This window comes from Salvelinus namaycush, chromosome 1 (assembly GCF_016432855.1).
Source record: "Salvelinus namaycush isolate Seneca chromosome 1, SaNama_1.0, whole genome shotgun sequence".
In the NCBI taxonomy this organism is placed as follows: Eukaryota; Metazoa; Chordata; class Actinopteri; order Salmoniformes; family Salmonidae; genus Salvelinus; species Salvelinus namaycush.
Window position 1 is genome coordinate 40,100,301 of NC_052307.1, and position 13,744 is coordinate 40,114,044.

Sequence of the window (13,744 nt, forward strand, 5' to 3'; positions counted from 1 at the left end):
TCGAACAAAACAAACATTTATTGTGGAACTGGGATTCCTGGGAGTGCATTCTGATGAAGATCAAAGGTAAGTGAATATTTATAATGCTATTTCTGACTTCTGTTGACTCCACAACATGGCGGGTATCTGTATGGCTTGTTTTTGTGTCTGAGCGCCGTCTCAGATTATTGCATGGTGTGCTTTTTCCGTAATAAAAAAAAAAAAATCTGACACAGCGGTTGCATTAAAGAGAAGTTTATCTATAATTCCATGCACAACACTTGTATCTTTTAGCAATGTTTATTATGAGTATTTCTGTAAATTGATGTGGCTCTCTGCAAAATCACCGGATGTTTTGGAAGCAAAACATTACTGAACATAACGCGCCAATGTAAACTGAGATTTTTGGATATAAATATGAACTTTATCGAACAAAACATACATGGATTGTGTAACATGAAGTCCTATGAGTGTCATCTGATGAAGATCATCAAAGGTTAGTGATTCATTTTATCTCAATTTCTGCTTTTTGTGACTCCTCTCTTTGGCTGGAAAAATGGCTGTGTTTTTCTGTGACTAGGTGCTGACCTAACAATCGTTTGGTGTGCTTTCGTCGTAAAGCCTTTTTGAACACTGTGGCTGGATTTAGAACAAGTTTAACTTTAAAATGGTGTTGAGGAATTTTAATTATGGGATTTCTGTTGTTTTTGAATTTGCCGCCCTGCAATTTCACTGGCTGTTGGCGAGGTGGGACGCTACCGTCCCGAATGTCCCAGAGAGGTTAACAGTCTGATGGCCTTGAGATGGAAGCTGTTTTTTAGTCTCTCGGTCCCAGCTTTGATGCACCTGTACTTGATGATCTTTTTGGCCTTCCTGTGACATCGGATGGTGTAGGTGTCCCCGGTGACGTGCTGTGCAGACCTCACTACCCTCTGGAGAACCTTACGGTTGTGGGCGGAGCAGTTGACGTACCAGGTGGTGATACAGCCCGACAGGATGCTCTCAATTGTGCATCTGTAAAAGTTTGAGTGTTTTTGGTGACAAGCCAAATTTCTTCAGCCTCCTGAGGTTCAAATCAAAACACATTTTATTTGTCACATACACATGGTTAGCAGATGTTAATGCGAGTGTACCGAAATGCTTGTGCTTCTAGTTCTGACAATGCAGTAAACACCAACGAGTAATCTAACCTAATCTAAACAATTCCACAACTACTACCTTATTCTTTATCCCTTTACACTTGTGTGTATATGTACATAAAGATATATGAAGTGATGGTACAATACGGCATAGGCAAGATGCAGTAGATGGTATCGAGTACAGTATATACATATGAGATGAGTAATGTAGGGTATGTAAACATAAGTGGCATAGTTTAAAGTGGCTAGTGATACATGTATTACATAAAGATGGCAAGATGCAGTAGATGAGAGTACAGTATATACATATACATTATATTAAGTGGCATTGTTTAAAGTGGCTAGTGATACATTTTTGATCAATTCCCATCAATTTCCATTATTAAAGTGAGCTGGAGTTGAGTCAGTATGTTGGCAGCAGCCACTGGTGGCTGTTTAACAGTATGATGGCCTTGAGATAGAAGCTGTTTTTCAGTCTCTCGGTCCCTGCTTTGATGCACCTGTACTGACCTCGCCTTCTGGATGATAGCGGGGTGAACAGGCAGTGGCTCGGGTGGTTGTTGTCCTTGATGATCTTTTTGGCCTTCCTGTGACATCGGGTGGTGTAGGTGTCTTAGAGGACAGGTAGTTTGCCCCCAGTGATGCGTTGTGCAGACCTCACTACCCTCTGGAGAGCCTTACGGTTGTGGGCGGAGCAGTTGCCGTACCAGGCGGTGATACAGCTCGACAGGATGCTCTCGATTGTGCATCTGTAGAAGTTTGTGAGTGCTTTTGGTGACAAGCCGAATTTCTTCAGCCTCCTGAGGTTGAAGAGGCGCTACTGCGCCTTCTTCACAACGCTGTCTGTGTGGGTGGACCAATTCAGTTTGTCCATGATGTGTACGCCGAGGAACTTAAAACTTACTACCCTCTCCACTACTGTCCCGTCGATGTGGATAGGGGGGTGCTCCCTCTGCTGTTTCCTGAGGTCCACAATCATCTCCTTTGTTTTGTTGACGTTGAGTGTGAGGTTATGTTCCTGATACCACACTCCTAGGGCCCTCACCTCCTCCCTGTAGGCCGTCTCGTCGTTGTTGGTAATCAAGCCTACCACTGTAGTGTCGTCCGCATACTTGATGATTGAGTTGGGGGCGTGCATGGCCACACAGTCGTGGGTGAACAGGGAGTACAGGAGAGGGCTCAGAACGCACCCTTGTGGGGCCCCAGTGTTGAGGATCAGCGGGGTGGAGATGTTACCTACCCTCACCACCTGGGGGCGGCCCGTCAGGAAGTCCAGTACCCAGTAGCACAGGGCGGGGTCGAGACCCAGGGTCTCGAGCTTGATGACGAGTTTGGAGGGTACTATGGTGTTAAATGCTGAACTGTAGTCGATGAACAGCATTCTCACATAGGTATTCCTCTTGTCCAGATGGGTTAGGGCAGTGTGCAGTGTGGTTGCGATTGCGTCGTCTGTGGACCTATTGGGGCGGTAAGCAAATTGGAGTGGGTGAAACAGCCTGACAGGATGCTCTCGATAGTGCATCTGTAAAAGTTTGTCAGGGTTTTGGGTGACAAGCTAAATTCCTTCAGCCTCCTGATGTTGAAGAAGCGCTATTGCGCCTTCACCACACTGTGTGGGTGAACCATTTCAGTATGTCTGTGATGTGTACGCCGAGGAACTTAAAACTTTCAACCTTGTTCACTGCTGTCCCTTCGATGTGGATAGGGGGCGCTCCCTCTGCTGTTTCCTGAAGTCCACGATCATCTCCTTTGATTTGTTGAGGTTGTTTTCCTGACACCACATCCCGAGTGCCCTCAACACCTCCCTGTAGGCTGTCTTGTTGTTGTTGGTAATCAAGCCCATTACTGTTGTGTCGTCTGAAAATTTGATGATTGAGTTGAGGTGTGCGTGGCCACGCAGTCGTGTGTGAACAGGGAGTACAGGAGAGGGTTGAGAACGCACCCCTGTGGGGCCCCAGTGTTGAGCGTCAGCGAAGTGGAGATGTTGATTCCTACCTTCCCCACCTGGGGGCGGCCCGTCAAAATCCAGGACCCAATTGCACAGGCCGGGGTTGAGACCCATGGAATCCAGCTTGATGAACTTGGAGGGTACTATGGTGTTGAATGCTGAGGTATAGTCAATAAACAGCATTCTTACATAGGTATTCCTCTTGTCCAGATGGGATAGGGCAGTGTGATGGCGATTGCATCGTCTGTGGACCTATTGGGGCAGTATGCAAACTGAAGTGGGTCTAAGGTGGCCTGTAAGGTGGAGTTGATATGACCCTTGACTGGTCTCTCAAGGAACTTCATGATGATAGAAGTGAGTGCTACGGTGAGTGTAGTCATTTAGTTCAGTTATCTTTGCCTTCTTGGGTACAGGAACAATGGTGGCAATCTTGACGCATGTGGGGACAACACACTGGGATAGGGAGCGATTGAATATGTCCAAAACACACCAGCCAACTGGTCTACACGCGCTGAGGAAGCGGCTAAGGATGCCATCTGGGCCAGCAGCCTAACACGTTTAAATCTTCAACTCACGTCAGCCACGGAATTAGCTTTATTCTGAATTGCTTCGCTGCGCATGCCACACACTAACCTATCACGTAGTGTCACTCAGTGCCCAAATTCACAGTGTTCAGATAACTGTTTAAATATAGCCACAAACTGAGATTGACTCCCCTTCCTCTTGATTTCTCTTATGAAACCTGAATCTCTCTGCAATGGTCTGGGAGAGTTAAGGTAGCCACAATATCATATGATTTATCACCAATTTTTTTAGGCGTAAGTAGGCCGCGCAGTAGATTTAATGTTTTTCCTCCCATAACAGTCAAATGTTGGCACAATTACTTCTGCTTTAATTCCATTTGCCAACACAAAGTACTCAACACTTTGTAAGAACTCCATTGTTCCACAGATTCATTAAACGTTCCAATATATCCAACCAGTGCTGACATTTCAGTTTATTATTTTTCTTTCACACTTTTTAGACGTTCCCTTACTCCCAGACCCCTTTTTTCCACTCACAGTAATTCCACTTTCTCCCTCTCGAGGCTCTCGTTGCTGTGACATCGGAAGCTAGCTACCGTCACTCGACTGGCTAGCTCCACATTTTCTTTGTGTCTGTCTACAGCGAGAACTAATTAAACTGACTTTTTGCCAAAAATAATGAATGCAAATGTGAGAACATTTCTTCCTTGTTGCCAGTTTTGTTGTATAGCACACTGTATTACTTATATAGCTAACATAAGGACATGTCACTACAGTAGAAACTATAGTGGGCATTGTTTAATGCATTTCATAGGACAAAACATTCCACGCATTCCTAAGTACGTAAGCAGGGGAGCGTTACAGGTGCCCTAAAGGAACAAACTAGAATATCAATACGCAACAATTGTTTTATGCTTTTACATTTAGGCTAACATGAAGATAAAAGCTGGAGCATGTGTCAAGGATATTGTACATGTCAGTCTTATTCTAATGCATACACATGTGTGTATAATATATATATGTGTATAATATATATATATATGTGTGTGTGGGAGAGAGTAGACTTGTGTAGCTGGGTTGATGTGTAGGCGGGTTTGTAAGTGTATGTTGGCTGTTGTGTAAGCGTGTGTGTGTGGGTTGCATCCTTCCGTGGATGGATTTCTGAGTGTAAGAGCTGTTCTTGTGTAGGAGGATATGTGTGTGTTGCCTGCTCTTATGCAATCACATTTTTGTGAATGTGTGTGTGTGTGTGTGTGTGTGTGCCTGTGTGTATCCAGGCTGTTACCGAGTAGGTAGACTTGCTGGTGATCTCTAGCAGCTTGTGTTTGGCCCTCCTTTCAGAGTCCCTGGCTTCCTGCAAGTCCTGCTTCAGCTGGTCAGCCTCCATTGCCCTGAAAGGAGGCAGGGAGGGAGAGAAAGAAAGAGGGGGAGAGAGGGGGTCAGCGAGGCTGAAATAAATAGACAATTTGTATAGAGGCATAGCATGTACACTTTTTTTACCATGTAATTACCATTTCTTCATTAAATACACAGTAAATAGAATGTGTGTATGTTAGTAATGCACGGGTTGAATCATAACCCGCAGTACCCGTGGGACGGATGGGTTTAGGGTCATGAAATACTGTGTGGGTGAAGGGCGGGTGGGTTTAATCCATAAATCATTCTTGTGCAATTTATATCTATTGGCTACATTGAGGTTCTTTCATTATTTTAAGGCTATCTGTCATTAGTGCGTAAGTCTATGCTTCAGGGCCTAACTTTACCTGCACCAAATAGCCTACACAACAATCACTTTTGAGAACAGGCAGAAAGTTCAAGTCGATCCACTGAGGCAAAAAGGGCAACGTCAGAGTTTCATTTTAATGAGAGAAAAGCTGCGAAATGGAGTTAAAAATAAAGAGAATGGAGAGAATTTGGTGAAGTGGAAACTTCAAAATAGGCCTATTTGTAATGACGATGCAGGGATTAAGGAAGCAGGTCCAGATGGTGAGTTTAATAATAACGAACAGAGAGTTACATGAAAACAGAACTAATACTGCCTGATGACTGAGGATGGTGAGGGCTATATGAATGGAGAGTAATCAGGGTGGTGATGAAGCCCAGGTGTGCTTAACGATGGGGAGCAGGTGTGAGCAACGATTGCCAGGTATGCAATGTGGGTTGCCAGGACCGGTGGTTAGTAGACTGGCGACATCAAGCCCCGGAGGGAGCAGGAGTAGGCGTGACACCTATTACACGTCAAGGGAACAGTAGCATACTGTTCAGATGGGTTAAATGGAAACTGAAATCTGGAAACCAACTGTAGGTCGATAAACTCTGTCTTTGTCGTGTAGAGTAGGCCAGAAGGCTAAACTGAAAAATAGAACCGCTATCAAATTAAAACGATTGCAGATGGGTGTTTCTTTACATAGTGATTCCAGAAGAAAAAAACAGTACTGCCACCAAAGGTATACATTATGGGACAGCTTAAAAACAATGCTGCCCCATCAACAGCTCAATCAAAATGGTCCCCCCTTTGAACTGAGAGGCTACTTTTGTAGAGGAAGCCCCTCCCATCAGAACATACCAAACATTTTAATTAATTAAGCAATTACCAACATCCAACCCTACATTTTTTCACTCAGCTAAACATATCATGAACTATATACATTGCACCTTTGAAATCTATTTATCATGATACAATATAACACATTTACAAAATCGCATCACTACTGACACGGTGTCTTCCAATACGCCCATTCCCATAAACGAGCCATTCGGGACAGGCACTACAAAGCCAACCCGATTGCCATAGCTCTGGTCCTTATCCCAGCATACCTGGAAGCTACAGAGACGGAGAGAGAGGAACAGAAACAAACAGCGTGCTCATCATATCATTGATAAGTACAATAAACATTGCTTAAATAAAACATGAACGCTTGTCTGTATATTGTTTATACTATAACAAACTGTTACCAGAGGTAAGAATAAAGTGTGTAATGTATGTACTAAGATGGAAGTTAACTTCGCTGTGTCGACCCACATTTTGCACAGAAAATCTTTCCCATATTTTTTGTTGTTGGGTTATTGCATTTTCTCCCCGGTCCCTAAATGTCTTTGCACTGTGAAAGGAGAGCTGACAGAACTTTATCAATGTATGCTTCAATCTAGTTAACATTTTGATAATTTATTACCTTCCGGTGAGCAACTTCTAGGGCAACATACACTGAGTGTACAAAACATTAAGAATGCATTCTTAATATTGAGTTGCACTCCCCTTATTCCCTAAGAATAGCCTCAATTTGTCAGGGCATGGATTCCACAAGGTCTCAAAAGCATTCCATAAGAATGCTGGCCCATGTTGACTCCAATGCTTCCCACAGTTGTGTCACATTGGCTAGATGTCCTTTGGGTGGTGGACCATTCTTGATACACAAGGGAAGCTGTTGTGTGAATACCCGGCAGCGTTGAGGTTCTTGACACAAACCGCTGCGCCTGGCACCTACTACCATAGCCCGTTCAAAGTCACTTAAAAATCCTTCTTTAATCCTCTCCTTCATCTACACTGTTAGAAGTGGATTTAATTAAACTTCTTATGGCTGCAAGCCCGGTGTCGGTACACTTATGACAACAGCCAGCTCAAGTGCAGGGTGCGAAATTCAAAATATATTTTTTAGAAATATTTAACTTTCACACATTAACAAGTCCAATACAGCAAATGAAAGATAAACATCTTGTGAATCCAGCCAACATGTCCGATTTTTAAAATGTTTTACAGCGAAAACACCACGTATATTTATGTTAGCTCACCACCAAATACAGAAAAGGACAGACATTTTTCACAGCACAGGTAGCATGCACAAAACCAACCTAACTAACCAAGAACCAACCAAACTAACCAAGAAACAACTTCATCAGATGACAGTCTTATAACATGTTATACAATAAATCTATGTTTTGTTCGAAAAATGTGCATATTTGAGGTATAAATCAGTTTTACATTGCAGCTACCATCACAGCTACCGTCACAAATAGCACCGAAGCAGCCAGAGTAATTACAGACACCAACGTGATATACCTAAATACTCATCATAAAACATTTCTGAAAAATACATGATGTACAGCAAATGAAAGACAAGCATCTTGTGAATCCAGCCAATATTTCCGATTTCTTAAGTGTTTTACAGCGAAAACACAATATAGCATTATATTAGCTTACCACAATAGCCAGAAACACAAGCCATTTACCAGCAGCAAAAGTTAGCAATCGTAACAAACCAGCAAAAGATATATAATGTTTGACTAACCTTGATAAGCTTCATCAGATGACAGTCCTATAACATCAGGTTATACATACACTTATGTTTTGTTCGAAAATGTGCATATTTAGAGCTGAAATCAGTGGTTATACATTGTGCTAACGTAGCATCTTTTTCCCACAACGTCCGGATATTTTTCTGACACTCACATATTCTGACCAAATAACTATTCATAAACATTACTAAAAAATACATGTTGTATAGGAAATGATAGATACACTAGTTCTTAATGCAATCGCCGTGTTAGAATTCTAAAAATAACTTCATTACGACATGCAGTTTACGTTATGGCGAGAGCGTGCCCAAAATCTGGGCGCAAACTACTAGTTCACATGTTCGACAGATATATGAAATAGCATCATAAAATGGGTCCTACTTTTGATGATCTTCCATCAAAATGTTGTACAAGGGGTCCTTTGTCGGGAACAATCGTTGTTTGGTTTTAGAATGTCCTCTTCTCCAGTCAATTAGCACGGAAAGCTAGCAAAGTGGCGCGAAGCTCTCCTTCCTGAACAAACGCAGACAAAGCAACACGCCTAACGTCCCGAAAAAAATTCAATAATCTAATAAAATTATATTGAAAAAACATACTTTACGATGATATTGTCACATGTATCAAATAAAATCAAAGCCGGAGATAGTCGTCTATAACGACAGCTTTACAGAAGGCAATACCAGGTCCCTTCTCGCGCGTTCCAGAAAACAGGAAATTGGGGTCACGTCATGCCAAGAGCTTTTATTCGACCTCAGATCATGTTATACACTCCATTTCTTCTCTCACTGCCTGTTGACATCTAGTGGAAGGCGTATGAAGTGCATGTATACTAATAAATATCAAGCACATTTATAGGCAGGCCCTAGAACAGAGCATCGATTTCAGATTTTCCACTTCCTGTCAGGAAGTTTGCTGCAAAATGAGTTCTGTTTTACTCACAGATATAATTCAAATGGTTTTAGAAACTAGAGAGTGTTTTCTATCCAATAGTAATAATAATATGCATATTGTACGAGCAAGAATTGAGTACGAGGCCGTTTGAAATGGGCACCTTTTATCCAGGCTACTCAATACTGCCCCTGCAGCCCAAACAGGTTTTAACAGGTGAAATCAATAAGAGACCATAGCTTCCACCTGGTCAGTCTCATGGAAAGAGCAGGTGTTCTTAATGTTTTGTACACTAGGTGTACAATGACAGAAGAGAAGCTGCATTTTTCTAATTATAGACAAGTTAACTAACAGTCTACCAAAATGATAAGCAGGAACATATCTAAATTAGGCAACAACAAAAAAAAAACATCACATACAGTATAGTCGGGCGGTTACGGATGGGTTATTAGCAATTGTGGGAGGGTGTGGGTGAACAAACATCTGGCCCACGCACCAATAGCGTGCATGTGTCCAGGGGCGGAACTTCAATGGGTGCGCCGCACCTTTGGTAGCCAATGCAAAGGGCCCCCAAAAAACTTGTCATATCACTTTTTAAAAATGGTCACAAGCAGAATAGAGGGTGCGGTATTACAACAAAAAAAGCAATACTCAGTAAATCAGGTAGCGATGGCCCATACTGAATAAGATTTTACACAGGCGGGAGGCCCCTAGCTATGCCTTGCACCCATGAGAGTGAAAGCTAAGCTCCGCCCTGCACGTGACCAGCTGCATCACAACAAAAACACTCAAATTTAAACTTAATCTAACTCAACAACAAAGTCTAGCTAAACTTTAAACTGTTTTACCATTGAGCACCACATTGAAAGCATGTGTTCAACTTTGTTTTTCTTTTCATTTTCTTGGGATCCAATTAGATAATGACTAATAATCGGTCGGGACGATATTTATGGCCGAATTATCCTATCGGCCCTTGAGTATTGGCGCAGCTAATCTCCCCTTTATAGTACCAGCGCACTTGCCTCGTGTGAAACTCCTGCAAGCCAGAGCAACTCATTGCTAGTTAGCTTGTCCTTGAGGAACCTCTGGGCTGCTTGCCCAGCTACCCACTCATGCTGAATATTAATGTAGCACACTTTAATAATGCCCCATGGAATGTAGAAAGTATTAATTAATTTACTGTTAGGCAGTGTTGTACTCGAGTCCAGTCTCGAGAACACATATTGAGTGTCTCGGTCTTGTGTGTCGGATACATTTGTACTCGATCTTGACTCCGTCTCGGACAGTGAGGACTAGGTAATTTTTTTCCTGAGACCAGCGGAGTAAAAATCTCAATCAGCTTCCATTTAATCAGCCAGGCCAAATATATACTCTCCTTTTTTAAAACATTATCTTAACAGCCTTTATATCTATTAGACACGTTAGTGCAGTGGCGAACCTATAGGCCTTCAGTGTGTGACATGTTCTTGATTCTGAAGACAGCAACTAATACCACCGCACTCAGTAGGAGTGCACTTTTTGTAAAACGCAAAGGACCAGTGGTGTAGTTGAGGCTATACGCAAGTATAAGCCGTATATACCCACTTTTTCCCCCAGTGGTTTTGAGTGAAAATCTGAAAAATCTATAGGATTTTTTTTGTTTTTTAAAATAGGAAAACACTGAAATCCTTCACTGGGCGGGCCGTTTGGGAACCTTTTGTCAATTTGAGTATACCCACTTCTCCAGGCACCACTACATATGGGCGATGGAAAGACAGCAGTCACACACATGATGATAAAGGACAAGCAGTCCATAAACTCTGACATAATAAGCCAGTAGCTCCCAATCGTAATACAAAAACAACCATTACAAAAAACATTTCTGAAATATGAACACAGAAATACTATACATTTTGAACTCTTATGGTGATTTCACTAAATTGCAAGCACAGTCTTGAATTGGACTCATTTTTCTGGTCACGGACCCCTTGTCCCCCTCCGGTCTTCACTCGGACTCGATTTGCTCTGGTCTTGAATCAGTCTCGCTTTAGGTGATCTCGAACACAACACTGCTGTTAGGCAAAACAATTTCCATACAGGCTGCAGCACTTCACAAAGCAACATACCGGTAGCTTGCTTGCTAACGAGCTAGGTTAACAAAATTCAGCATTCATAAAGCTAGCTTTGCTAGTTATGACGCTAACATCAGTTCACTACCCTAAAACTGATAGCTAATAATGCTGATTATCCATGACTTTCCCTTGCTGAGCCAAAATGCCTGTCTACAAGATTAACAAGTGGTGTCTTTTCTCTTTAAAAGAAAACTAAGTCACTTCTGTGAAAGTGTTGATCAGTAGACCTAACATGGTCCCAAATTAAAAGGAACACCGATTGTTTGTCATCTGTAGCCCCATAGACTGAAATAAGCCAAAACGACCTCAATAACTCACTGCATGCACACAGTCCTATTGAATATGAATTCACCTGTATTGTGAGTAGGCCTATGCCATCTTGATTTACCTAGTTTATCATGAGATTTACCATTATGTTGTTACAATGTTAAAAACAAAGTCAAATTGGTTGTATTATTGATTTGTTAATGCATACATGGCTGTCTCTGGAAAAATGTACCATCAAAATGTTTACATTTAATTATATTTATTACTTTCATAAAATATCTGCCATTGGCCCCCTTGTCCCCAAAAATCAGTACCTGCCCTTAAAAACCCATATTGGTCGTTCTCTACATCCAATGCACATCTTGTTGTGCTATTTTTCACCCAAAGAAAATAAATTGAAGTTAAGCAACATTTTATTTTACTTTACAATTTTGTAATTTAGCAGACTATCCAGAGTAGTGAGTGCATACATTTTCTTACTGGTCCCCCGTGGGAATCGAACCCACAACTCTGGCATTGCAAGGGCCATTCTCTACCAACTGAGGCACACGGGACCATCCATTCGACTCACCTCCTCTCTGACTCATCAGCCATCTTGAGGGCCATCATCTCCGCCTCCAGCATCTTCTGCTCCATCATTCTCCTCTCCTCCTCTGAGCGGATGGCTGTCACCTTGATACGCTGCATTTCGGCCTCGGCCTCACTAGCCTTCTGGGACAGCAGCTTCGCTTCCTCCTCAGCTATCTGGGCCTTCTCAGCCAGGAGATCTGCTGTCTCCTCAGAACGAAGCTAGAGAGGGGGACAGAAACAGACATAACATGTTCATAGAAGTTAATAAACATTCATAAAGCAGTTTAGCCTCCTCCTCAGCTGGTCTGCTGTCTCCCCACTATGCAGCTACATAGAGGGATGGAAAGAGACAAGGCCTTCATAAGCAGTTCACAAACATTCATAAAGCAGCTACGTGGGCCTGCTGTCTCATCTGAAAGCAGTAAGAGGGGGGTAGGGTAAGAGAGTAAGACACACAAATCATTAACCACATATTGTGCCTTAGCAGAACGATTACAAAAACTAAATGATTTTGATTAACAATCTTTAAGCATCAGGACCCAAAATCCCTGGGTAAACCATCCCTCTTCCAAGTGAAAAATCTATTTATATATGAGATGTGTCTGGGTCTAGGAACACCCCACTGGGTTTAAAAAAAGGAACACCCCACTGTTCTTACCAGAGCGTCATTGGCCATGTGGGCTTCATCCTGTAGCTGTATCAGTCTCCTTTCCAGATCGTCCCTGGCTCTCTCTGCTACCTCTCTCAGGTGCTTCTCCCTCTCTAACCGCTGCCTCTCCACCTAGACACAGACAGAGAGCGTGGCGGGGGCGTGAGCAGGTTACAGGTTTGACCGAGAGGGACATAGTCAGGATCACAAAGAGACAGAGGTAATGATGAACAAGGGGGACAAGAGCTGCAGCTGTAAGGGCAGAAAGAGGAGCACAGAGACCATAGAGGGTCTCTTCCAACGACTCAGCCTCCATTGCTCATACCCGTTTCCTGGCCCTCTCCTCTCGGGCCTGGGCCTTCATCTGTTGCACCTCTAGAGAGTCCACCCTCCTCCTCCGCATGAACAGGTCATGGTTCCCCATGCACAGCTGCAGGATCTAGAGAGGAACAATTAGGTGAGTTTAAGTACACTTAAAGGTCCAATGCAGCCATTTTCATCTCAATATCAAATCATTTCTGGGTAATAACAAAGTACCTTACTGTGATTGTTTTGAATAAAATTGTTGTTAAAAAAATGCTTCTTAGCAAAAAGCAATTTCTCAAGCAAGAGAGGGGCAAGAGTGGGGAGGGGAAAACTGAAAACTGGCTGTTATTGGCAGAGAGGTTTGGAACTCTTTCATATTGGTCTATTAACTAATTTGAGGTCACCAGGCAGGCCAAAGCTCCATCTCAACAAAACAAGCTGATATTTCAGGCGGTCTTTTCAAACAGTTCTTACACTAAAAGGGCAGTATCAACATTTTCAGAATTTCATAGTATTATTCTAACCCTTATAGTGTGGAAATATAAACTGAGTGTACAAAGCATTATGAACACCTTCCTAATATTGAGTTGCACCCTGCCTTTTGCCCTCAGAACAGCCTCAATTCATTGGGGCATGGACTCTACAAGGAGTCATAAGCGTTTAACAGGGATACTGGCCCATATTGACTCCAACGCATCCCACAAGTTGGCTGGATATCAAGTTGGCTGGATATCAAGTTGGCTGGATATCCTTTGGGTGGTGGATCATTCTTGATACACACAGGAAACTGTTGAGCGTAAAACTCAGTAGCGTTGCAGTTCTTGACACGAACCAGTGCACCTCACACCTACTACCATACCCTGTTCAAAGGCAATTAAATATTTTGGCTTGCCCAATCACCCTCAATGGCACAAATACACAATCCATGTCTCAAGACTTAAAAATCCTCCCCTTCATCTACACTGAATGAAGTGGATTTAACATGTGACATTAATAAGGGATAGACTGACCAGGTGAATCCAGGTGAAAGCTATGTCATGGAAAGAGTTGTGTACATTCAGTGTATAAAA

The 13,744-nt window shown here is 42.6% G+C and overlaps 1 protein-coding gene across 1 annotated transcript in view; it reads right to left on the bottom strand.

The window, feature by feature from the left end:
• The window catches only part of nf2a (neurofibromin 2a (merlin)), a 64,596-nt gene that overhangs the window by 22,319 nt on the left and 28,533 nt on the right, over positions 1–13,744 (bottom strand). Inside the window, exons 10-13 of the mRNA XM_038988347.1 lie at positions 12,694–12,807; positions 12,378–12,500; positions 11,721–11,938; positions 4,876–4,981 (exon numbers count right to left, since the gene is read on the bottom strand). Coding sequence (XP_038844275.1) covers positions 4,876–4,981; positions 11,721–11,938; positions 12,378–12,500; positions 12,694–12,807 — 561 coding nt within the window. The remainder of the gene's footprint in view (positions 1–4,875; positions 4,982–11,720; positions 11,939–12,377; positions 12,501–12,693; positions 12,808–13,744) is intronic.